Below are 27648 nucleotides of genomic sequence, written 5' to 3'. Positions count from 1 at the left end.
CTCTGTCTCTGTCTCTGTCTCTCAAAATAAATAAATAAACGTTTAAAAAAATTACACTGTTTCGGGGCGCCTGGGTGGCTCAGTTAGTTGAGAGTCCAACTCTTGATTTTGGCTCAGGTCATGATCTCAGGCTCATGGGATCTGTGCTGTTACTGCAGACCCTGCTTGGGATTCTTTCTCTCCCTCTCTCTCTCTGCCCCTCCCCAACTCTTGCTTTCTGTCTCAAAATAAATAAGTAAACTTAAAAAAAAATGAGTGTAACACTGGAATATACTGTTAGGAGATTTGAGAATCTTCATTTTATTGTATAATAAGTTGTAACTGAAATATCCATAATGATTTAAAGTCATGAATTTTCTAAAACCAACATTAAGATTTTAAGTAACATTTTCCCTTTCTGAATAGCTAAGAAACCTTCAAAACAAGCTCTTCATAAAAGAAACTTCATTGCAAGAGATGAAGAGTGAGCTAGAAAGTTACAAACGAAATAACGTGCATCAGTCTTCCCAGATAATGTCCCTGAAAGAGGATATCAAGGACTTAGAGGAACTTATCGCTTCTCTAACCAGAATTAAATCTTTGAAAAACACCAATATTCAGAATCTTGAAAGAGGCAACTGGGATCTAACTGAAAAAATTATAGAACTGGAAAACAATCTAAGGTAGGAAATGTTCTAGTTTGTTTTCAAACATCTCATTTGTCATAAGTTTGCAAATAGTATATAAACTCCATATTCCTGATGGATCACAGAATTTAAAACTAGTAGAATTTCATGTAATACCTGACTCAAAATTATTATGTTTAAAAAAAGACATTTTTAAAATATTTATTTTTGAGAGGGAGAGAGAAGGAAAGAGTGAGAGAGAGAGAGAGAGAGACAACACAAGAGGGGGAGGGGCAGACAGAGAGGGAGACACAGAATCTGAAGCAAGCTCCAGGCTCTGAGCTCAGAGTGTGATACAGGACTTGAACTCATAAACCATGAGATCATGACCTGGTTGGACGCTTAACCAACTGAGCCACCCAGGTGCCCCTAAAAAAGATGTTTTTATAGATATGTAATTCACATACCATTAAAATTCACCCTTTTAGTCAATTGTACTTCAATAAAAAAAGAAAAAAATGCACCCCTTTAAAGTATGCAATTCAGTAGTTTTTTTTTTTAATTTTTTTTTTTAATGTTTATTCGTTTTTGAGAGACAGAGAGACAGAGCATGAGCAGGGAAAGGGCAGAGAGAGGGAGACACAGAATCCGAGGCAGGCTCCAGGCTCTGAGCCGCCAGCACAGAGCCCGATGTGGGGCTCGAACCCATAAACTGCAAGATCATGACCTGAGCCGAAGTCGGTCGCTCAACTGACTGAGCCACCCAGGTGCCCCAGTAGTTTTTAATATATTCACAAGATTGTGCGATCATTACCACTAATTCCAGAACATTTTTAATCACCCCTCAAAGAAACCCCATGCCTATTTTCAATTACTCCCCATTCCGACAACCACCAGTCTACATTCTTTCTCTATGGACTTGCTTTTTCTGGACATTTTCCATGAATGCAGTCATACAATATATGGCCTGTGTCTCACTTCACTTAGCACAATGTTTTTAAGGTTAATCCATGTTGAACCATGAATCAGCATACTTCACTCTTTTTTATGGCTGAATAATATTTTATTGTATGAATATACCACAGTTGGTTTATGCATTCATCCGTTGATGGACATTGGCTTGTTTCCTTTTTTGGGGGTGACTTTATGCATAACGCTCCTGTGACCATTCTCGTGTGAGCTTTTACATGACTGTATGCTTCATTCCTGTTAGGTATATGCCTTGGGAGTAGAATGGCTGAGTCATAAAGTAACTCTGTTTACTTTTGAGGCACTTCCAGACTATTTTCCAAGGCAGTTACGCGTTTTACATTCCCACCAGCAATGTTTGAGGATTCCGGTTACTCCACATCCTCACCAACATCTGTTATTGCTCGTCTTTTCTATGATAGCCGTTCTAGTGGATAGGAAGTCGTATCTTACTGAGATTTTAATTTGTATTTCTGTAAGGCTAAAGATGTTGAGCATCTTTTCATGTGCTTATTGGCCCTTTGTGTATCTTCTTTATAGAAATATCTATTCAGGGGCGCCTGGGTGGCGCAGTCGGTTAGGCGTCCGACTTCGGCCGGGTCACGATCTCATGGTCCGTGAGTTCGAGCCCCGCGTCGGGCTCTGGGCTGACAGCTCAGAGCCTGGAGCCTGTTTCGGATTCTGTGTCTCCCTCTCTCTCTGCCCCTCCCCCGTTCATGCTCTGTCTCTCTCTGTCCCAAAAATAAATAAACGTTGAAAAAAAAAATAAAAAAAAAAAAAAAAAGAAATATCTATTCAAATCCTTTGCCCAATTTTCAATTGGGTTATTTGTCTTTTTATTTTTGAGGTGTGTTTTTTATGTGTTCTGGACACTGGACCCTTATCAGACATATGACGGGCAGGGATTTTCTCCCATCTGTGGGTTGTCTTTTCACTTTTTTTTTTTCTCTAAGTAATCTCTATACTCTATGTGGGGCTTGAACTCCTAACCCCGAGATCAGGGGTCGCATGTCCCTCTGAGCCTGGCTCAGTCTTTTCATGTTCTTAATGGTGTCCTTTGGAGCACAAAGTATTTTAATTTGGATGGAAGTTTATTTTTTGTCACTTGAGACTTGGTGTCATATCTAAGAAACCATTGCCTAATCCAGGGTCACAAAGATTGACACATATATTTTCTTTTTAAGATGTATAGTCTTAACACTTAAATTTATATCTCTGAAAATTTTGACTAATTTTTGTATATGATGTGAGTTAGGGGTTAGGAGTTCAAATTCATTCTTTTTCATGTGAAGACCCACTATTCAAGGTCTTTTGTGGTTCCATACAAACTTTACTATTATTTGCTCAAGTCCTGTGAAAAATGCCATTGGTATTTTGATAGGGATTGCATTAAATGTATAGATTGCTTTGGATAGTATAGGCATTTTAACAATATTGATTCTTCCAATCCATGAGCATGGAATATCGTCCCATTTGTGTCATCTTCAATTTCTTTTCGTCAATGTTTTACAGTGTTCAGAGTACAGATTTTTCACCTCCTTGGTTAAGGTTATTCCTGGATATTTTGTTCTTTTTGGTATAATTATAAATGGGATTATTTTCTTAATTTCTCTATCTGCTACTTTATTAGTGTATAGAAATGCAATCAACTTATGTGTATTAATTTTGTATCCTGAAACTTTACTGACTTTATTTTTTACTTCTAATAGTTTATTGTTGTAGTCTTTAAGGTTTTATATATATAGTATCATGTTATCTGCAAATAGTGACAGTTTAACTTTTTCCTTACTAATTTGGATGCCTTTTCTTTCTTTCTCTTTCTTCTTTCCTTTCTTCTTTTCTCTTTCTTTCTTTCTTTCTTTCTTTCTTTCTTTCTTTCTTTCTTTCTTTCTTTTGTCTGATTGCTGTTGGTAGAACCTCTAGCACTATGTTGAATAAAAGTGGTGAGAATAGACATCCTTGTTTTGCTCCTGATCTTAGAGGAAAAGCTCGCTTTTTTTTTTTTTTTTTTTACCATTGAGTAGGATGTTAGCTGTGGTTTTTTTCTTTTTCTTTTTTTTATATGGCCTTTATTATGTTGAGGTGTGTTCCCTCTAAACCCACTTTATTGAGAGCTTTTATCATGAATGAGTATTGGATTTTATCAGATGCTTTTCTTTCATCCATTGAGATGATCATATGATTTTAATCCTTCATTTTGTTGATGTGGTATATCACATTGATTCATGAATGTGAACCATCCTTGCACCCCCAGAATAAATCCCACTTGATCATGGTGGATGACCCTTTGAATGTATTTTTTTTTATTTTTTTAATGTTTATTTATTTCTGAGATGCAGAGAGACAGAGCATGAGTGGGGGAGGGGCAGAGAGAGAAGGAGACACAGAATCAGAAGCAGGCTCTGAGCTGTCAGCACAGAGCCCGACGCGGGGCTTGAACTCACAAACCGTGAGATCATGACCTGAGCAGAAGTCGGTCGCTCAACTGGCTGAGCCACCCAGGCGCCCCTCAATGTATTTTTTTAATTTTACTTTTGAGAATGAGAGAGAGAGTGAAGGAGAGAGAGAGAGAATGGGCAAGGGACACAGAGGTGAAGAGAGAATCTTAAACAAGCTCCTTGCTCAGTGTGGAGCCTGACACAGCTCTTGATCCCACAAACCCATGATCCACAATCAGGATCATGACTTGAACCGAAATCAAGAGTTGGATGCTCAACCAACTGAGCCACACAGGCGCCCCTCAATGTACTTTTGAATGCAATTTGCTCCTATTTGGGGGGAATTTTTGCATCTATGTTCATCAAGGATATTAGCCTATAGTTTTCTTTTTATGTAGTGTCTTTGTCTGATTTTGGTATCAGGACTCATATTTGGAAGCTTTCCTTCCTCTTCTGTTTTTTGGAATATTTTGAGGAGAATAGACATTAACTCTTCTTTAAATGTTTAGTAGAATTCACCTGTGAATCTATCTGGTCCTAGACTTTTGTTTATTCAGAGATTTTTTAAATTTTGTTATTACTGATTAAATTTTGTTACTAGTAATCTGTTCAGATTTTCTATTTCTTCCTGATTCAGTTTTGGAAAATTATATGTTTCTAGGAATTGATACATTTCTTCTAGGTTGTCCAATTTTTTGGCATATGATTTTTTGAGTAGTCTCCTATAATCCTTTTTATTTTTGTCATGTCTATTGTTTCTTCTCCTCTTTCATTTCTGATTTATTTGTTTGTGTCTTCTCTCTTTTTTTCTTGATGAGTCTGGTTAAAGGTTTATCAATGTTTTATTTATCTTTTCAAAGTAATAGTTCTCGGTTTCACTGATCCTTTCTTTTTTCTTTCTTTCTCTCTTTCTTTTTTGTCTCTATTTCATTTATTTCTATTTCAATCTTTATTATTTCCTTCCTTCTACTAAACTTGGACTTTGTTCTTCTTTTTCTAGTTCCTTTAGGTGTAAGATTAGGTTGTTTATTTGAGATTTTGTGTTTGTGTGTTTCTTGAGGTGGACCTGTACTGCTGTAAATTTCTGTCTTAAAACTGCTTTCATTGTGTCCTCAAAATTTTGGACCATAGTGTTTTCATTTTCTTTTTTTTTTTTTTTTAATTTTTTTTTCAACGTTTATTTATTTTTGGGACAGAGAGAGACAGAGCATGAACGGGTGAGGGGCAGAGAGAGGGAGACACAGAATCGGAAACAGGCTCCAGGCTCTGAGCCATCAGCCCAGAGCCTGACGCGGGGCTCGAACTCACGGACCGCGAGATCGTGACCTGGCTGAAGTCGGACGCTTAACCGACTGCGCCACCCAGGCGCCCCCATAGTGTTTTCATTTTCATTTGTCTCCACGTATTTTTTTTATTTCCCCTTTGATTTTTTTAAATTGACCTGTTGACTGTTTAGCAGCGTGTTGTTTAGCCTCCATTTGTGTTTTTTTCTAGCACATTCTTATGATTCTTTTAATTTCATACCATTGTGGTCAGAAAAGATGCATGATATGATTTCAATCTTCTTAAATTTATTGAGACATGCCTTGTGGCCTAATGTGTGATCTATCCTGGAGAATGTTCCATAGGTTCTTGAAAGAAATGCATAGTGTTGTTTTGGATAGAATGTTCTGTACATATCTGTTAAGTCCATCTGGTCTAATATGTAATTCAAAGACACTGTTTCCTTATTGATTTTATGCCTGGATGATCTATCCATTGATGTGAGTGAGGTGTTAAAGTTCTCTACTATTATTGTACTACTGTTAATTTCTCCCTTTATGTCTGCTAATGTTTTCTTTATGTATTTAAGCTCCAATTTCGGGTGTATAGATATTTACAGCCATTATATACTCTTGGTGGATTGACCACTTTGTCTTTATGTAATGCCCTTCTTTATCTCTACTTACAATCTTTGTTTTAAAGTCTATTTTGTCTGTTATAACTATTGCTATCCTGGCTTTTTTTCTTCTCTCATTTCTATTTGCATGGTGTATCTTTCTCTATCCTTTCACTTTCAGTCTGTGTAAGCATTTAAGTCTGAAGTAAGTCTCTTGTAGGCAGCATATAGGTAGCTCTTTTTCTTTTTTTTTTTTTAATCTAGCTGCCACTCTTTGTCTTTGGATTTGAAAACTTAGACCATTTACATTGAAAGTAATTATTGATAACTATGTACTTATTTCCATTTTGTTGTTTTCTGGTTATTTTTGTAGTTATTCTCTCTCTTCCTCTCAAACTGTCTTTCCCTGTGATTGATGACTCTCTGTAGTGTTATGCCTGAATTCTTTTTCTCTATTTTTTGTGTATTCATCATAGGTTTTGAGTTTGTGGTTACCCTGAGGTTCATATATAGGACCCTAAGTTTTTAGCAGTTTATAGTAAATTGATTGAAATTTGAACACATTCTAAAAGAACTTCTTTTTTACTCTCCTCCACATCTTGTGTATATGCTGTCATATATTTTGTATCTTCTTATTCATAATTGTCTTACTTCTAATTATAACCTTTTTTTTCCTACTTAACAAAGCCCCTTTAACATTTATTGTAAGCTGGTTTGGTGGTGATAAACTTTAACTATTGTTTGTCTGGGTAACTCTTTTTTTTTTTTAAGTTTATTTATTTGGGGGAGAGGGGAGGGAGGATCAGAAAGAGAGAGAGAGAGAGAGAGAGAGAGAGAGAGAGAGAGACCCAAGCAGGCTCCACACTGTTAGCTCAGAGCCTGATGTGGGGTCTATCTCACAAACCATGAGACAATGACCTGAGCCAAAATCAGGAGTCAGATACTAACTGACTATGCCACCCAGGCACCCCTGTTTAGGAAATTCTTTATCTCTCCTTCAATTCTGAATGATAACCTTGACAGGTAGCAAATTCTTGGTTGTAGATTTTTTTACTTTCAGCTTTTTTTATTTCAGGAGTGAATATATGCCACTCCTTTCTGGCCTGCAAAGTTTTTGTTGCAGAATCAGCTGATAGCCTATGGGGTTTCCCTTGTATGTAACTAGTTGCTTCTCTCTTGCTGCTTTTAAAATCTCTCTTTATCTTTAACCTTTGACATTTAATTATTTTATTATGTGTTGGTGATATGGACCTCCTTAAGTCATCTTGTTTGGAGCTCTCTGTGGTTCCTGAATCTGGATGTTTGTTTCCTTTCTCCAGTTAAGGAATTTTTCAGCTATTATTTCTTCAAATAAATTTTCTTCCCCTTTCTTCTTCTGAGACCCGTATAATGTGAATGTTTGCTTGCTTGATGTTATTCAAGAGATCCCTTAACCTATCCTCTTTTTGTTTTAAGTTTATTTTACTTATTTTGAGAGAGAGAGAGAGTGAGCAGGGGAGGGGCAGAGAGAGAGGGGTGGGGAGAGAGAGAGGATCCCAAGCGGGCTGTCAGCACAGAGCCTGACATGGGGCTCAAACTCATGAACTGTGAGATCATGACCTGATCCAAAATCCAGAGTCAGTTGCTTAACTGACTGAGTTACCCAGGTACCCTATCCTCTTTAAAACTAGATTATTTTTTCTTTTGGCTGTTCAGCTAGGGTGATTTCCATTACCCTATCTTCCAGATTGCTGATATATTCTTCTGTATTCTCTAATCTACTGTTGATTTCCTTCTAATGTATTTTTCATTTTAGTTATTGTATGCTTCAAATCTGATTGGTTCTCTTTATGTTTTCTATCTCTTTGTTGAAGTTCTCACTGAGTCTACTCTTCTTTCCAGTCTGGTGAGCATCTTTATGATAATTACTTTAAACTCTGTAGCAGGCATATTGCTTATCTCCATTTCATATAGTTCTTTTTCTGGGGTTTTGTCTTGTTCATTCATTCAGAGCATATTCCTCTGTTTCCTCATTTTGCTGTACTGTCTGTGTTTGTTTCTATGAATTAGATGGAACAGCTACTTCTCCTAAACTTGCAGGAATGGTCTTGTATATGGTCATCTTCTGTGTAGACTGTAGGTGGCTGGTGCCTTTGGCTGGCTGGCTGGAACTGTGTCTGCATGGGCTCGGGTCCCAGTGCACTCCATGCTGTGGCTACCCTGGTGGGATGGCTGGAGCGGAAGTGAGTGTGGGCCTGGGTGGTCCCAGGACTCTGTGTAGAAGGTGCCCCAGCAGGACAGCTGAAGCTGAAGTGAGCTCAAGCCAGTGGGTCCTGGGGTCCTTCACGCAGAGTGCCCTGGCAGGGCAGCTGGAGCCACAGGAGGGCATGGCCCAAGGGGTCAGGGGCACCTCATGTCGGAAGTGTCCCAGTGGGATGTCTGGAACTGAGGTGAGGCATGTGCTGCACAGGATCAGCCTGGGAGGATACCTGAAGCAGAAGTAGGTGAAAGCTAGGGTGTCCTGAGGTGTTCAGTGAAGAGTGTGCCCTATTGGGGTGATTAAAATGGAGGCCGGCATGGGCCAGGATGTCCTGTACAGAGGGCTCCCTGGTGGGGTGGCTGGAGCCGAGGTGAGGGGTGGGCTTGGGGTCTCAGGGTGCTCCATGCAGGAGGTGTTTTGGCAGGGCAGCTGGAGCTAAAGTGAACACGGGCTGGGGGTTCCCAGGGTGCTCCATGCACGGGACATCTTAGCAAGGCAGCTGGAGCCAAAGTGGGCATTAGCTAAGAGGTCCCAGAGTGCTCTGTGTCAGGGGTCCCCTAGCAAGCTATCTGGAGCTGAAGTGGTGTGGGCCTGGAATTTTCCAAGGAGGTGCTTTGTGCCTGTGTCACCTTGGCATGATGGTTGGAGCCATAGTGATTGCTGGACCAGGGGTGTCCCAGTGTGTGTCATGCTGGGGCCATCTTTGTGTGACAGCTGGGGTTGGCAGGCTAAGGGCCTGGGGCTCACTGAGGTGGTAGGCTGGCTATGGCACCTGGACCTTGTTCCCGTCCACATTATCAAGTTGGATGGGGAACATAACTGTGGTGCTCACCAGCCCTTTCAACCTGGAGAGTTCTAGCAGGTCCCCCTGCTGTCTGTTAGAGTTCTAGGACTGGCTCTTTTATATTTGGTTCCTCTTTTAAACTATGGCTTTTCTGTGCCCCACGGTGTCTGAGGCTGGTGTGGGCCAGGGGCATGGGGCTTGTTGACATGACAGGCTGGCCATGGAGCCTGGACCCTGTCCTATCTATCTGCACCATCCAGGTAGAAGGGGAAGGTAAACCATGGTGCTCCCCAGCCCCTCTGACCCAGCAAAAGCTTTACCTGTTCCCTCACTGCCTAGCGAGATTCTAGACCTAGCTCCTTTACACCCTAGCTGCTCTTTTAAACCGTGGCTTCTCCTCCATGCCCCAGGGTGTCTGGGGCTGGTATGTGCCCAGGACCCAGTGGGCCCAGGCTCGCTGGGGTGGCAGGCCAACCAGGGGTTTGGAACCCTGCTTCCATCCACATCCCCACCGTGGTGGAGGGGGAGCACAGACTATGCTACCCAGAGAGAGTTCCAACAGCTCTCTCACCACTGGGCAAGGTTCCAGGACCAGTTCCTCCACATTCCAGTTGCTTTTCCAACCTTCAGCTTTCCCTCCAAGCCCCAGGGCATCTGGACCTGGTGTGGGCCAGTGACCCGGAGCTTGCAGGGGTATCGGCTACTCTGTCTGTCCTGCCTCTCCATGTGGTCTCCCCATCTTCTGTTGTACAGAAGCTGCTCAGTCAGCCCTCAGCTCCCCCTAGGGCAGAATTGCTGTACAGATAGATGTAGACCTGGTGCCTCCATGGAGGAGGTGAGCCCAGGGTCTTCCCATGTCACCATCTTGGACTGGAACCTCCTCTAGTGTTTCCTATAAAGCATTTCTTCTGACAGTCTTTCTGTTTCTTCTTCTTCTTCTTCTTCTTCTTCTTCTTCTTCTTCTTCTGAAACTATATTATTTCATTTTCATTTTTTGAAGGTCATTTTTTGTTTTGGTTTGTGTTACTGAGTACAAAATTTGGGGTTGCCAGTGTTTTTTCTTTCAGCACTCTAAGATGTCATCTGGTTATCTTCTGACGTCTATAGTTTCTGTTGAAAAGTTATTTATCAGTCTTATTGTTGTGCCTTTGGAGATAATAAGGTGTGCTTTTTATTGGTAGCAATTTGACTATGATGTGTCTTAGTGTGGCTTTCTTTGTATCTGTCCTGCTTAGGATTTAAAGAACTTATTGAATCTATCAGTTATGTCTTTCATCAGGTATGGAGTCTTGGGAATTATTTTTTCAAATACTGTTTTTTCCCATTCTGTCTCTACTCTCACTCTAGGCCTACAGTTATAGGTGTGTTAGACCTTTTGAGCGTCTCCTGCATGTCTCTAATATAATCTTTAAAAAAAAATTTTAATGTGTTTATTTTTGGGAGAGAGGGACAAACAGATCATGAACAGGGAGGGGCAGAGAGAGAGAGACACACACAGACTCTGAAGCAGGCTCCAGGCTCCAAGCTCAGCACAGAGCCCAACGTGGGGCTCGAACCTGCAAACCATGAGATCATGGCCTGAGCCAAAGTCAGACGCTTAACTGACTGAGCCACCCAGGCGCCCCTCTAATATAATCTTTTCGATTAAAAATTTCTGTTTGGATAATACAGGTAATTTCTTTTAACCTGACTCAAATTCACTAATTCTGTAAGCTGCAATTCTTAGACAGGAGAGGATCAAAAATGCACAAACAGCAACAAACAAAAATATGGAAGATCGGCTGAAACTTTGACCTAGCTATGGGTACAGGGTAGAAAATATTAACAATACCTAGCAATTGATAGGTAATCAAAACAAGAACCAAACACACACACACACACACACACACACACACACACCCCAAATAATTAGCTATTTGTATATTTGATATAAAACAAGTTTTTACATATGTTCTTCTCTATTGCTGCATCATTATTCGAATTCCCTTTCCTCTCATTAAATCCCAGTGGAAGAGTCATCAGATGTTATTAAAACAGGAGTCCTCGTATCTCTGTGGAACCTCCTGGCCATCACAATGTTACTAATAGTGGCAGGCAGATATTCATGCTCAAATTTCCCCGTGAAAAAGATGGTTTAAAAATTAACCTTCCCCAGCGGAACTACTAGAGGACCTAGCACTGGATTGTTTTCATCTCTATTTCTCTGCCATTTCTAGTTCCTCCCTAGAAATAGTTGGGTAACCGCACAGCTCTTTGCAAAAGTACATTTCTAACTTGATACATATATTTAATATATTTTAAGTGGGGATTGCTTCTTTAATGATTATTATTTTTTAGAAGTTTATTTTGAGAGAGAGCAGGGGAGAGTCAGAGAGAGGGAGAGAAAGACAGAATCCCAAGCAGGCTCTGCACTGTCAGCGCAGAGCCCCACATGGGGCTTGAAATCACAAACCGCAAGATCATGACCTGAGCTGAAATCAAGAGTTGGACGCTCAACCGACTGAACCACCCAGGTGCTCTCTTTCATTATTTTTTTTTAATGTTTATTTATTTTTGAGATGGGGGCCGGCTGAGAGAGAGAGGGAAACACAGAATCTGAAGCAGGCTCCAGGCTCTGAGCTGTGAGCACAGCGCCCGACAAGGGGCTCGAACCTACAAGCTATGAGATCATGACCTGAGCCAAAGTCAGATGCTTAACCCACTGAGCCACCCAGGCACCCCAACTTTAATTATTTTTAATTTAAGTTTGAAAATTGAGTTGGTTTCATGATATTGTTACCCACCAATATTTTGCACAGAGTCCATCTGTTTGAAAGAGAAAAGGCAGAGCGGAAAGCAGGCCTTTTGGAGGAAAAGTTAGCAGGTGTTAATGGATTCACCCATCATATGAATATGAAAGGACAAGAAGATTCCTTGGATAGTTTCATGATGCAGGTGAGAATAAATATTGATTTTTCAAGAAACAGGATTTGCAAGACCTCGTGTTACTCTAAGAGATAATTGGCAAATGTTTAGTAGGTTGTTGGTCTGCTTCTGATCCTGGGGGGATGGGAAATGGGGGGGCGTGGGGATGTGGGGGGGGGAATCAAAGGAAGCTGTGCAGTATGGTTGACCGAAAGCCTTTCCGAGGTACAGAGAGTAACCACAAGGTGGATCTAAGGCCTCTGTGTTAGAACCGTAAAAGGGATTGGAGCTGAGCGAGACCTGGGAGGAAGCGGTGGTGATAAGAGAATGAAATGTCGGTGTTATACATTTCTGGTGTGGGTTACCTCCTGCTGCTGCCAGCAGCTGGATTTTGGGCTCTGAATGTGTGTTGAAGGGCGGTGTAAGCAAAAGTCATTGAAACCGAGGCACAGAAATCACAAAGCTAAACTGGCAGATCATCTGCATTTGACCTTGAAATCTAGAATTATGGCATGAGTTGGGTTTAGAAGGAAGAGATGAGCCTGGTCACTAGTAGAAAGCAATTCACCGGATGAGTAGAGGTTTTATAGAAGAATGTTGGAGGATGGGAGCCAGGGAAGAAATACAAGCATTTTTTTTTTTTTTTTTTTTTTTTTTTTTTAGCCCTGACTATAATGGAAGCAGGATGATTACAGGAGTACAAGGGAAAGGTTGGGGGAAAGAGGTATGACTTCTTTCATTTATACATCTATACATCTACATAGTCAAAGTTGTTGTTACTAAGTGATGTTATAGAACCATGATGAAGTCTTTGTAGAAATATCTGTTGCCCTCCCAACTTTTCATTAAGTGTCTTAGCATTCATTGACGGTCTTTGCCTGAATCAGTTATTTCATTAGATAGAAAATGCTGATTTTTAAATTTCTATCATTCCTTCTACATTTATTAGCTCAGAATTTTCTCTTTTTTTTGTTTTACATTTTTAATGTTTATTATTTATTTTTGAGAGAGAGAGAGGCAGAGCACGAGTGGGGGAGGGACAGAGAAAGAGGGAGACAGAATCTGAAGCAGCTCCAGGCTCTGAGCTGTCAACACAGAGCCCAATGCAGGGCTTGAACCCACAAACTGTGAGATCATGACCTGAGCTGAAACCAAGAGTCAGATGCTTAACCAACTGAGCCACCCAGGTACCCCCAGAATTTTCTATTAAGAGTTTAACTTCATAACTGAGGCTATTTGGTTAGCTGCTTCTCTAAGCTAAATTTCCTGTGTTCTCAAAACAATTTCTTTGTACAGTCATTTTAATACCTCTTGATACTCCAGTTTGCTCTTTTGAACATGCCCTCGTCTGTCTTATGACTCCATAACTCTTTATTTCTTTGGAGGACCTTTCTCCTGAAGTCTTGTATTATGACTATATTTATATTTCAAGAAAACAAAAGGAAGTCAATGTCTCCATATTAAATTCCAAATGGGAAGTTTCACGTGTGTTGGCACGTTTAGGATATAGGGGAAGCTATCCTGACCAAGAACTTGGAGAGAGACAACATTTTTCACTCTGAAGGACCAAAAGATGGGCAGAAAATTTGGGATAAATGTCAGCAAGATTCAATCCATAAGGAAAAACAAAAATATGAGTTGGACAGACCTTTGTCTCCTTCCGGCTGGAAAACAAAAACTGTGATGTTACCGTCAGAAATTCCTCAGTCGGTTGGCTACTCTTCTGAGCAACAGTGCTGTCCCCACACCTATAGCCACGGAGGAAGCTGTGAAAGAGAGGGTTCAGGAAGTTGGTGCAAATGAGCAATCTTGGAAGTCTGTTAAGTGTATTGACAGACAAGCCACCCTTTCAGATTTGTTTCTTTAACATGTGGATTTTTTTATATTAGCCGATTTAGTAAATTCCCTGGCTCTGAATTTTAATTTTGATTTCATTTTTATTACTACAATATAAAAGGGAAGAGGATGTCCATTATTACAGCAGAGGTAGTATAGTGTATTTGTGAAAAGTAGAGGGCCCCAGTATGAGTCCCAGCTCAGCCATTACCAGCTGTGTGCTCTTGGGCCGGTTCCTTATCCTCTCTGTACCTCGGTTTCATTTGTAAAATTTGGTGGAGGGGGGTGGGGTGGGGGCTGGGAGGGTACAGTTCCTGTCTCACAGAGTGGTAAGGATTAAATGGATTAATACATGATAAATGCTTACTACAGTTCAGTGGAAGGTCAACGAATGCTAGCTTAAAGATAGTGGTATGGTGGGGTGCCTGGGTGGCTCAGTCAGTCAAACGTCCCACTTCCTCTCAGGTCATGATCTCACGGTTCGTGGGTTCAAGCCCTGTGTCTGGCTCTGTGCTGACAGCTCGGAGCCTGGAGCCTGCTTCAGATTTTGTGTCTCCCTCTTTCTCTGTGCCTCACCTGCTCTCTGTCTCTCAAAAATAAATAAAAATTAAAAAAAAATAGTGGTATGGTGAAGATATATATGTGTCCATCATGACTAAATACTGGTCAGTTCAGTCAATGGGGTAAAATACATTGTCAAGTCAGTCATTTGTTTGAATATACTGGCCGAGTCTATCAAAAGATTGAACCGGCAAGTTTAAGTGGCTATATATCTCCTTGTCATGTCCACATGATTTTAGTAAAATTTCATGCCTCTTCGCCCTAAAATTCAAAGTTAGATACTGCTTAAATTCAGTATGTCAATAAAATCTGCTCAGTCTGTTTGTTGGAGAGTTCCAATTTTTTCTTTTACTTTTTGCTTAAAATTCATTACACAATTTTATTTCTCAATGCTAACTAAAATGTCTGATTTTGTATATCACACCTTTCAATTTCTTTTTCTAAAACCAGCTTCTACATGTCAAATCTTAGAAGTCTTCCCCATTCACCTATTTAGTAATGTAATGTCAGCACAATGTCAGTGTCAGTAGACCTCACACATAGTTTTTAATTGAAACATAGGTCACAGACCATCAGGAGCTTTGTCTGTCCTTTTCTCCCAACAGAGGACAGCAGGTCTGCAGCAGGAAATCCAGATGCTCACCAAACGGCTGGAGCAGCTATGTGGCCACTCTGAAGAAGCCGTTGGAGAATTCTCCCAAATGGAAGAAAGGCAGAGGGAACAAAAAAGACCCTTGAAACGTATGGAAGGAAACACTGCTATTAATGACTTTTTTCAAGAGAGATTAGAATTGAACAGGAAAAAAGTAAGAATTTCTATATATAAAGCATTTCTTTGACAATGAAAATGATCGTATTTTATGGTATCATCTAACGTTTAAAGCTGTTGATACTTAATATTAGAAAAGGGAGGAAAATTTGCTACAAACTTTTAAACCTTCTGTTTTTATCAAAAATCCTCTCCTTGGAAAGCCTGGGCAGCTTAATAGATTGGGCATCTGACTTCAGTTCAGGTCATGATCTCGTGGTTCGTGGGTTCCAGCCTCGTGTCGGGCTCTGTGCTGACAGCTCAGAGCCTGGAGCCTGCTTCAGATTCTGTGCCTCCCTCTCTCTCTCTGGCCCTCTCTTGCTTGTGCCCTCTCTCTCTCTCTCTCAAAAATAAATAAACATTAAAAAAATCCTCTCCAGGGGCACCTGGGTGGCTCAGTCCGTTGGGCGGCCGACTTCGGCTCAGGTCATGATCTCACGGTCCGTGAGTTCGAGCCCCGCGTCGGGCTCTGTGCTGACAGCTTGGAGCCTGGGGCCTGTTTCAGATTCTGTGTCTCCCTCTCTCTGACCCTCCCCCGTTCATGCTCTGTCTCTCTCTGTCTCAAAAATAAATAAACATTAAAAAAAAATTAAAAAAAAATCCTCTCCTCTTTCCATATCTCTCATTTCTCTAAGATGCACACGTTTGGTATTTATTATGAGGGCATTTGTTAATGTATTTCTTAATGTGCTTTAAAAAGCCGATTCGAAGGAAAGGAGCTCAAAGGAATGACGGGACAAGTGGAGCATCAGGCACTGTGTTCCCCAGAATGTCAGGACACGAACTGTCAGTGTCCCGACACAAACTGTGAGATCATGATCTGAGCCAAACTCAGGAGTCAGATGTTCAACTGACTGAGCCACCCAGGCACCCGTAAAATGCTATATTAAATTTTAAGAATATTCAATTAACACATGCTTTCTATAACTCTTGAAACCAAGTGAAAAGTTTTTAAGAAAACAATAATAATTTCCCCCAACCTTCTTTCTGTCTATTTTACCCCAGTAAACAGTAGTATATATATCTTCTACAACTATTGCCATGGTTATGGAAATAGTCAAGTACATGTATGTAGGTACTTTTTATCAAACTGGGACTGTGTGGGGGCACCTGGGTGGCTCAGTAGGTTAAGCATCCGATTCTTGGTTTCGACTCAGGTCACCATCTCAAGCCCTGCGTCGGGCTCTGTGCTGACAATACGTGGGATTCTCTCTCTCCCTCTCTCTGTCCTTCCCCTGCTTGCACCCTCTCTCTCTTTCAAAATAAATAAACTGGGGAAAAAAACTGGGACTATGCTAGTGAAATACTGTTCTTACACAGTAAAAAGTAAGTACCTCATGGTTTTTCCTTAGGTTAAAAGAATGGATTTAACTCATTCCTTTAATAGCTGCATAGTATTCCACAGAGTATATATAACTTATTTATTTGATTAGTTCCCTACTGATGGACTACTAAATTATTTCCACCTTTTATGCCATTACAAATAATGTAGCAATAAATATATTTATACATATGTCTTTCCACATTGGTGCTTTCTCCCCCTAGGCGATTGAGTTCTAGATATGAAATTATAGGATCACAGTGTATGAGTATTTTAAATTTTAATAGCCACTGCCAAAATACTACCTTCCAAAAAGCAAGAGTTTCACTTTCCAAATAGAAATGCCTGAGTGCCTGCTTCTTCTTCACAGCCTAACCGGCATTGGATGATGTCATTCTTTGAGAGAGAGAGAGTTGGGTTAAAATAGTATAGTTATAACATTTACCTGATTACTAGTAAGGCTGAGCACCTTGTTTTTTGTTTGTTTGTTTGTTTGTTGGCTTCTTGTATTCCTTTGCTTCCCTACTCCTCACAATTTGGACCTCATATGCAGAAGGTTGAGTTAATCAAACTCTATGGTTCATAACACACTATCTTGGACTATGGAAGAGCTTTCTCTTATTTATTTACTCCTTTTAAGTCTATTTTCCCATTCCCTCTTCCAAAAGAGATCAATCTAATGTGTTTAATGTGTATCTTTTTGTCTATACAATGTGGGGGTTAGGGGTGCTGACACCTTCCCCATGTAGTTGAAAGGTCCCATGTATAATTTTTGACCACCTCAGAACTTAACTACTAATAGCCTACTGTTGACCAGAAGCTTTGCTGATTACATAAAGAGTCAATTAACACATATTTTGTATGCCATATTTATGTATATGGTATTCTTATGATAAAGTAAGCTAGAGAAAAGAAAATGTTAAAAAAATAGTCATAAGAGACAATACATTGTACCATGAGAGAGTACTGTACCATGTTGATAAAAAATTTGCATGTAAGTAGACTCACACAGTTCAAACCCATGTTGTTCAAGGGTCATTTGTATATGTTCTTTTAAATATACTTTTATTTTATTATTTATTTAATTTATTTATTTACTTATTTACTTATTTTAATTTTATTTTTTAAAATTTATATCCAAATTAGTTAGTATATAGTGCAACAATGATTTCAGGAGTAGATTCCTTAGTGCCCCTTACCCATTTAGCCCATTCCCCCTCCCACACCCCGTCCAGTAACCCTCTGTTTGTTCTCCATATTTATGAGTCTCTTATGCTTTGTCCCACCTCCCTGTTTTTATATTATTTTTGTTTCCCTTCCCTTATGTTCATCTGTTTTGTCTCTTAAAGTCCTCATATAAGTGAAGTCATATGATACTTGTCTTTCTCTGACTAATTTCACTTAGCATAATACCCTCCAGTTCCATCCACGTAGATGCAAATGGCAAGATTTCATTCTTTTTGATTGCTGAGTAATACTCCTATATATATAGGAGTAATACTCCTATATATATATATATATATATATATATATATATATATATAGGATACAGGTGTGTTTATATATATATATAACACACCTGTATCCCTTGGATAAATACCTAGTAGTGCAGTTGCTGGGTCATAGGATAGTTCTATTTTTAGTTTTTTGAGGAACCTTCATACTGTTTTCCAGAGTGGCTACACCAGTTTGCATTCCCATTAAATTATACTTTTATATATGTATTTTAATTTGCATAAATAGTACTGTGGTAAAATCTCATTCTATTGCTCAGCATTATATATATTTTTTAAATGTTTATATTTAGAGAGAGAGAGAGAGAGAGAGAGAGAGAGAGAGAATCCCAAACAGGCTCTGTGCTTTCAATACAGAGGGTGACTCGGGGCTTGATCTCACAAACCATGAGATCATGACCTGAGCCGAAATCAAGAGTTGGATGCTTAAATGACTGAGCTACCCAGGTGCCCTCAGCTTTATATTTTTTTTTTTTATGAAATTTATTGACAAATTGGTTTCCATACAACACCCAGTGCTCATCCCAAAAGGTGCCCTCCTCAATACCCATCACCCACCCTCCCCTCCCTCCCACCCCCCATCAACCCTCAGTTTGTTCTCAGTTTTTAACAGTCTCTTATGCTTTGGCTCTCTCCCACTCTAACCTCTGTGTTTTTTTTTTTCCTGCCCCTCCCCCATGGGTTCCTGTTAAGTTTCTCAGGATCCACATAAGAGTGAAACCATATGGTATCTGTCTTTCTCTGTATGGCTTATTTCACTTAGCATTACACTCTCCAGTTCCATCCACGTTGCTACAAAGGGCCATATTTCATTTTTTCTCATTGCCACATAGTATTCCATTGTGTATATAAACCACAATTTCTTTATCCATTCATCAGTTGATGGACATTTAGGCTCTTTCCATAATTTGGCTATTGTTGAGAGTGCTGCTATGAACATTGGGGTACAAGTGCCCCTATGCATCAGTACTCCTGTATCCCTTGGATAAATTCCTAGCAGTGCTATTGCTGGGTCATAGGGTAGGTCTATTTTTAATTTTCTGAGGAACCTCCACACTGCTTTCCAGATCAGCTTTATATTTTTAAGATCCACATAGTATTGCTATTTTCTCATCTAGTTCATTGCTTGTGTCTACTGCGTGGAATTCTACAGTGTGCACATGGGCCATGATTTGCCTGTCCACTCCTCAGTGATGAGTACCCCAGTTACCTCTGTCTTTCTGCCACCACAAATACTGCTACCAACATCCTTGTACAAGTCACCTTAAGGACCTGTGAGAGAGTTTCTTAGGGGTGTTTGCTCAAGATTGGAATTGGTGGTTCATTGGGTAGATGGACATTTAATTTGATTAAGTACTGCCAGTCGACTTTCACAGAACAATAGTCCCACCAGATATACACAAGGGCTCTTGAATCTCCACATTCTTGTCATTTCGTGGCATTAACCAGCTTCCTAAATTTTCCTATTTTGGGGGGTATAAAGTGTTGTTAATTTAATTTGCATTTCTCTAATTAGTGAGTTGGAGCATTTCTTTTATCTTTTTTAGTCTTTTGGCTTTTTAGTCTTTGCCTGGATGTTTCCTTCACCCATTTGCCTATTTGGGTTCCTGTCTCTTCTTGTTAATTTCCAAAACCGTGTGCATGCCTTCCTCACCCTGCTCGGGCTGTTACCCTCCATGGCAGGTCACCTCTCCACCTGGGCTCTCCTTTCACCCTGGTCAGGCTCTGAGTCCCTCCGCAGGGCAACCCACCTCTGTGTCCACTTCTGTCAGCCCGCTTGAGTCACAGCTTTTCTCTTCTCATTCTGGCGCCTACCTTGTCCTGCCCATCTACCAGCATGAGGACTGTATTGTCCAGAGAAGAAAAGAAAGGAAAGGAAGAATAAGAAGAGAAGGAATAAGAGCACCTGCTTTATGTTTAACCTTTCAAATATCCTAATAAATGTGCTTAGTTAAACTATAATTATTCTGTCAAGAGGCACTTTAGCTTTGTGCCACAAATATTGACATGGACTGTTTTCCTTATTTTTCATTTTAAACATAGTAATACATTTTTAGGTTTCCAGATGCATGGGATTTAAGATTTTTGTCTTTTATTACAACATGCTGGAAGTACCTGATCCTTGATAATTTATTGAGACTTCTTACATGGCTTAATACTGGATTGATTTTGGTAACTGTTCCACGTGTGCTTGTAAAGAATGTGTTCTCTGTTTGTTGGGCATAAAGTTCCATAGATAGTTAATGCTCATATGATTCATATGGTTCAAATTGTCAGTATCTTTGATTTTTTTTCCTTGATTCTGAAAAAGTATGCCAAATTCTCCAAGTATAATTCATTTTATTTATTTATTTATTTACTTACTTACTTACTTATTTATTTTGAGGGGCAGGGGCAGAGAGAGGGAGAGAGAGAATTCCAAGCAGGCTCTGCACTGTCAACGTGGAGACTGACACAGGGCTCAAACCCATGAACCATGAGATCATGACCTGAGCTGAAGCCAAGAGTCGGATACTTAACTGAATGAGCCACCCAGGTGCCCCTTTACTAGGGTTTTTTGTTTTCTGGTCATGATTGCATATTATTGTTTTCTAGAAAATAATGGATTTCGGGGCGCCTGGGTGGTGCAGTCGGTTAAGCGTCCGACTTCAGCCAGGTCACGATCTCGCGGTGCGGGAGTTCGAGCCCCGCGTCAGGCTCTGGGCTGATGGGCTCAGAGCCTGGAGCCTGTTTCCGATTCTGTGTCTCCCTCTCTCTCTGCCCCTCCCCCGTTCGTGCTCTGTCTCTCTCTGTCCCAAAAATAAATAAACGTTGAAAAAAAAAATTAAAAAAAAAAAAGAAAATAATGGATTTCTTTTAGATTTTCAACTTTTTGCCACTGAATTATAAAATATTCTTTTAGAATTATTTTCATATAATTGCCTCTCGGCCTTTTGGCTAAAATCAAGTGTAGAATTATTTTCATATTTTCTGTATCTATGCATTCTGTATGTTTTTCCTTCCTAATATTATGTATTTTTTACTTTCTCTCTTTTCTCTTTTTTTTTTAATTTTTTTTTTAACGTTTATTTATTTTTGAGACAGAGAGAGACAGAGCATGAACAGGGGAGGGGCAGAGAGAGAGGGAGACACAGAATCTGAAACAGGCTCCAGGCTCTGAGCTGTCAGCACAGAGCCCGACGCGGGGCTCAAACTCACGGACCGTGAGATCATGACCTGAGCCGAAGTCGGACGTTTAACCGACCGAGCCACCCAGGTGCCCCTCTCTTTTCTCTTTAACCAGGCTTGCTTGGGGCATCTATTTTATTCTTCCAAAGAACAGTTGGGGTTTTTTTTTTAATACAAACGTTATTATCTTTTGATTTATATATAGTGAAAATATATGGTATTTTTATTCAATTTTTATCCTCTCTTTTTTTTCTGGTACTAATTTTATAAAGTATAGATTATTAGAAAGAATATAATTAAAATCACAGTAATCCTACCACTGTAAGATAAGCAGTGTTAAAATATAGGTATAATTCTAATATTTTTCCATAGAGGGGCACCTGAGTGGTTCAGTCGGTTAAGCATCTGGTTCTTGATTTCAGCTTAGGTCATGATCTTGCAATTCATGAGATTGAGCCCTGGGTCTGGTTCTGAGCTGACAGCATGGAGCCTACCCGGGATTCTCTCTCTCTCCCTTGCTCGCTGCCCCTTCCCCACTCATGCTCTGTCTGTCTCTCTCAAAATAAACAAATAAATACTTAAAAAGAATATTTTTCTATACCTATGTTAACATAATTGGTAGGCAGAGTTTTTCTTAATCCTCCTTCCTTCATTTAGTTGTAGCATTAATATTTTCTTTTAGTAAATATTTTTGAAGCTTCTTCTAGGGAATGTATAATCAATAATATGTAATTTTTTGGCATTTGCACTGTTACTACTTTTTTGTGTTATAAATAATGTAAAGATGGGGCGCCTGGGTGGCGCAGTCGGTTAAGCGTCCGACTTCAGCCAGGTCACGATCTCGCGGTCCGTGAGTTCGAGCCCCGCGTCAGGCTCTGGGCTGATGGCTCAGAGCCTGGAGCCTGTTTCCGATTCTGTGTCTCCCTCTCTCTCTGCCCCTTCCCCGTTCACGCTCTGTCTCTCTCTGTCCCAAAAATAAATAAATGTTGAAAAAAAAATTTTTTTAAAAAAATAAAAAAATAAATAATGTAAAGAATATATTTGCGTATGAATCTTTACTAAATATTTCCTTATAATACATTCCTTGAAAAGCTGATCTCCTCTGTTTCCACCCGATGTTTATGAAATTGTCAACTTACCTGTGCCCTTGTTAGCACTGAGCCACCCCTTTTATTGTCATACTTTATTTTCCAGATTATTTTAATAATGCATATTTATGGTGAAAAAAATTTACTTATGTAAGTATTACTGTCTGCAGTTTATTAGACTAGAGTAGATGTGGTATGCTAGTGTGGAACACCACCTTAAAGCACAACTTCTTTATTTCAATACTGTTGATTTCTGCAAAGGAAAACTCTGGGATTAAGAATTCATGGATAGCAGAACATGGCAAGATATCCCAACAGCTAGAGAAAGACAATGAGCAACAAACACTATTGAATATTCAGCAGAATTTGCACAATGCTACAACTCAAAGATTAGAGGAGAAAATTCAGAAACTTCAGAAACAGCTGAGTGATTTGAAATTGTCAAATAAAAGTATGAAAACTCAACTGACAAGAGTAAATGTCCTTAAGGTAAGTAAAGGAAGTGAGCTTTCAAAGATTCACTTAAGCTTTGGTCTTGTTACTATTTTAGCTGCATGTTTCTCATTGAGTTAAAAAGCATTCTTATATACACACATAAGAATATATATTGGATAGGGGCGCCTGGGTGGCGCAGTCGGTTAAGCGTCCGACTTCAGCCAGGTCACGATCTCGCGGTCCGTGAGTTCGAGCCCCGCGTCGGGCTCTGGGCTGATGGCTCAGAGCCTGGAGCCTGTTTCCGATTCTGCGTCTCCCTCTCTCTCTGCCCCTCCCCTGTTCATGCTCTGTCTCTCTCTGTCCCGAAAATAAATAAACGTTGAAAAAAAAAATTAAAAAAAAAAAAAGAATATATATTGGATAATAAAATTAGATGCATGCAAATCTACCACTTATCTTAAGAACGAGAGCATTATCGGGGAGCCTGGGTGGCTCAGTCGGTTGAGCATCCAACTTCGGCTCAGGTCATGATCTCGCGGTTCGTGAGTTCGAGCCCTGCATCAGGCTCTGTGCTGACAGCTCAGAGCCTGGAGCCTGTTTCAGATTTTGTGTCTCCCTCTCTCTCTGCCCACCCCTGCTGGTGCTCTCTCTCTCTCTGTCTTTCAAAAATGAACAAACATTAAAAAAAATTTAAAGAACAAGAGCATTATCAACTCCACTGAAGCCATCATGTATTCCCTTCCCTACTTCTCAAAGGTAACTGGTATTCTAAATGTTGGGATTCTAGAACCCTTGCTTTTTTTTTTTTTTTTTAACGTTTATTTATTTATTTTTTTTTTCAACGTTTATTTATTTTTTTGGGGACAGAGAGAGACAGAGCATGAACGGGGGAGGGTCAGAGAGAGAGGGAGACACAGAATCAGAAACAGGCTCCAGGCTCTGAGCCATCAGCCCAGAGCCTGACGCGGGGCTCGAACTCACAGACCGCGAGATCATGACCTGGCTGAAGTCGGACGCTTAACCGACTGCGCCACCCAGGCGCCCCTAACGTTTATTTATTTTTGAGAAAGGGAGAGACACAGCATGAACAGGGGAGGGTCAGAGAGAGGGAGACACAGAATCTGAAGCAGGCTCCAGGCTCTGAGCTGTCAGCACACAGCCCGATGCAGGGCTCGAACTCACGGACCGCAAGATCATGACCTGAGCCGAAGTCGGCCGCTTAACCGACTGAGCCACCCAGGCGCCCCAGAACCCTTGCTTTTTAAGTTTTATTTTGGTCTTTCTTATTGGGGTAATAGTTAAAAGTTTTACTCATTTTGGGGGCTCCTCTTTGGATCTTCTCCATACCAAGCTTTGCTGTACTATTTCAAGCATACATTTGATTCCTTAAACCAAAGGTGCACTAAATACTTATGGATCAATGTGTTTTTTTTCCCCATTCTATCACAATATTTATCTTACTGCAAAGCCAGTTATTGTCTGTATTTCTGAATTTGGCTAGCAGAGGCTGTAAGACTTTTGAAGGCATGGAATACTCGTTAAACGTCTTTAAATCCCAAGTGCCTAATTGATACAGGTGCTCAGTGACTGTTGGTTATTGATGAGTTTGATGATTAAGAAATGTTCTGTTAATTCATAAATTATGGAATTTTCTTTCTTTTCCATATATCAGGTCAAAAAAAAAAAAAAGAAGAAGAAGAAGGAAAAGAAGCATGGGTTATACCATGCATCTTGTCTATTATTTAGAAAAGATCTAATCACAGCCATCTCCCTTCCCCCAACCTTATACCCTCACAGGACAAAACAATTGAAAAGCTCAGGCAATCTTTAACAAAAGCTGAACTAATGCAAGGGAAGACAGTTATGAAAACAGACAACTTGAAAACTACATCAGACTCTGCCAAGACAGAGGAAAGAGGAGACAAAGAGAAAGTCCATCAGATGTTAGATGCCATCAGTCCTGAGCGCTACACAGCAAAGAGCACGCTTGATAAAGTATCAGGACAACAAGAGGTTTGTTTTATTACTTTATTAAGATTCTTTAAGTCGAAGTGATCAACACCCATGTCAACTTAGACTCTAAGCCAGACAAAAAGGACGTTGTTGGCTTATGGAATCAAAGGTGAGTTAGACAGCCAGACCTCTGAGAGGGCCCCAGGATCAGCGCCTGGAGCCTCATACAGCTCTTTTCACCATCTCTGCTTAGCTTCGCCATGTATGTCAGCTTGCTTGATATTTAGAGATTCTGTGACAGGAGAGAGAATCCCAAGAAAGTGTTTTATAAGCCCAGCTTAGATCAAATGCCTATTCCCGGTAAATCCTCCGTGGCAAAGGAGGGGATATATGATTATCTTACGTTAGGATTGCATACACATCCTCCGATTAACCGGTGACAAGGAGGAAAACGATGTGAGAGATTGGGAGTTCAGGGGAACCCACGTGTGTGGGGCTGAGTCACTTTTAGGAAAAGAGGGTCGTGCTTCTAAATTTGCTTAGATTTCCACTGCATTTACAGAGCACATGTTTTCAGAGAATTTTTTAAAGGCTAACTGGTAATTTTGGGCTATTGTGAGATTATATGCCGCCTGTCCATTATTAGTTCTTACAAAATATGTAACTTTAGAGATTACCTTAAGAAATTCTTAAAACACAAAATCATGATATGATTTGGCTTTTTCTCTTTTTAAACTTCTGCTTATGTATATTCTTGTTTTTATTCTTCTCGATGTTCCTTATTATATTTTCAGTCAGATCTCTTCTACTTTGGGTACTCTGTAGCTTACTCCTTATCTCTGAGATGACTTTGTCTTGTTCTTGCCTGACTTCAACCTGACCTCACATCTTATCTATGAGACATCTTGGATATCTTTTTTTGTCCATTTGTATTCTGAATACTGTATTTCTGATTCAAAACAAAGGTTCCCCCCCCCATGTCTGCAAATCCTTGTTTGATATTTAATCCATACCGGGTATTGTGTCAAACATGTTTCTTTTGCTTCATGGGAGTTCTTTGGAGGGGGGTGGGGGGTCGGGGCAGAGTTTCATCACCTGACTAGTTTGGAGGAGGCTATTTTCTTCTTAAGGAAATTTGGATGTCGGCAGCTGGGTGGCTCAGTCGGTTAAGCGTCCGACTTGGGGTCAGGTCATGATCTCACGGATTCGTGGGTTTGAGCCCCGCATCGGGCTCTGTGCTGACAGCTTGGAGCCTGGAGCCTGCTTCAGATTCTGTGTTTCCCTCTGTCTCTGTCCCTACCCCACTGGCACTCTGTCTCTCAAAAATAAATAAACGTTAAAATTTTTTCAATAACAAAAAGAAATTTGGATGGATATTATTTGCCATTTATCTATTCACTTTAAGATCCTTTTAATTGTCCTGCCCTCTCAATTTTAGGTGTTTCTACTTTACGTAGTTACAGGGCAGGGTTTACTTACTTAGTTTCTTAACTCAATACTACCCTCTTGTGTTGGTACAGTAAGTGCAGTTTCTAAAGTTTAACACCTCAAGTCTTTTACGTTGAGGTGTGGGGGGGTTTATGTGATATCTGATTCTGCAGTACATCTTGTTTATAGAAATCACTCATTTCCCACTGTTTGCTTTTCTCTTTTCCTTTATCTCTAAACCTCCAAGGAACACCTTACCCTTCCAAGTATCTCTTTCTCCCTTCAGAAACCTTGTCCTTTACAACTGCCCATTTCGGCTAATGTGTTTCCAAGGCCCTCTCTTTTCCCTCTCACTTGCCAGGGTTCTGACCCACTAGGTCTTGGACTTCTCAGTATTTCCTCATTTATGCATTGTCCTATTTCTGGGCCACCCCTGGAGGCCAGCTGCATCCTTCAGCCTGGGCTCATGATTTATGGGTGATTAGAGCTGCTTTCCTTATAAGGGAGGAGGGGTGAGGACAGATGGATTTCGGGGACTGCTATTACCATACAACAAGTCTGAAATCAAAAAAGGAATTACCTTAGAGATGAAAAGCAGCAATAAAATTAGGTTTAGTCTATAAAGTATAAAAATAAAACCTTAGGAGCGCTTGGGTGGCTCAGTCGGTAAAGCATCCAACTCTTGATCTCAGAGTCATGAGTTCAAGGCCCATGTTGGGCTCTGTGCTGGGGGTGAAAAAGACTTAAAAATAAAAAGAAAAATCTTAAAATGAAAAGGACATTTTTTTTAAAGACAGTCTCTTTATAAATTTTTTTTTTATAACATTTATTTATTTTTGAGACAGAGAGAGACAGAGCATGAACGGGGGAGGGTCAGAGAGAGGGAGACACAGAATCTGAAACAGGCTCCAGGCTCTGAGCTGTCGGCACAGAGCCCGACGCAGGGCTCGAACTCACAGCCCTCACGGACCGCGAGATCATGACCTGAGCTGAAGTCGGCCGCTTAACCGACTGAGCCACCCAGGCGCCCCGAAAAGGACATTTTAAATAAAGAGTTCTTGTAATAGAAGAGACCACTTTTCTTTCTTTCTTTTTTAAATGTTTTTATTTATTTTTGAGAGAGAGAGAGCAGAAGAGGAGCAGAGAGAGGAGACAGAGGATCCAAAGTGGGCTCCGTGCTGAGAGTGGGAGAGCCCCATGTGGGGCTTGAACTCATAAACCATAAGATCATGACCTGTGCCAAAGTCCGACGCTTAACCCACTGAGCCACCCAGGCACTCCAAAAGAGACCATTTTTCTATCTTAAAAATACAATTTGAATGTAGAATGTTACATTTCATAGAGAAATGTTTAATAAGACTACATTTCTGATACCGATTTTATTGTACATAATATGTAGGTGACTGAAACTAATGGTATGACTTGATGTTTTTGGTGGTTTTTTGTAGCTGACTGATTTTCGAGAAACTATTATGAAGATGTTGGGATTTAACATGAGAACAGCAGACAAGGAAATCATCAATCACCTAAGGCTTATTATACAAGATTATAAAGCATCTGACAAATCAAAGGTTGCTTCTCACTCTGAGACTGGACAGGATAATGAATAAAAAAGTTCTGTCTTTTTCATTACTCCCGACAAGAACTCAGTAGATACGGGCATCTCCTGTAGCATCTTGAATGCAGCTATGTTATGAATAAAATGCACTGGGAATTTC

At 40.2% G+C, this 27648-nt stretch overlaps 1 protein-coding gene across 1 annotated transcript; it reads left to right on the top strand.

Moving 5' to 3' along the window:
* Positions 1–412: 412 nt before the first annotated feature.
* Positions 413–27648, top strand: LOC115516546 (coiled-coil domain-containing protein 170-like). The gene is made up of 6 exons (XM_032593371.1): positions 413–662; positions 11713–11848; positions 14821–15021; positions 22376–22603; positions 24347–24562; positions 27379–27648. Exons 1-6 carry the CDS (start codon positions 457–459, stop codon positions 27538–27540), a joined length of 1149 nt encoding a protein of 382 aa, XP_032449262.1. The 5' UTR covers positions 413–456; the 3' UTR covers positions 27541–27648.

Source organism: Lynx canadensis, chromosome B3 (genome assembly GCF_007474595.2).
Source record: "Lynx canadensis isolate LIC74 chromosome B3, mLynCan4.pri.v2, whole genome shotgun sequence".
NCBI lineage: Eukaryota > Metazoa > Chordata > Mammalia > Carnivora > Felidae > Lynx > Lynx canadensis.
Note: the sequence above shows the minus strand (reverse complement) of the source record. Positions and strands in the feature narration are given on the sequence as shown.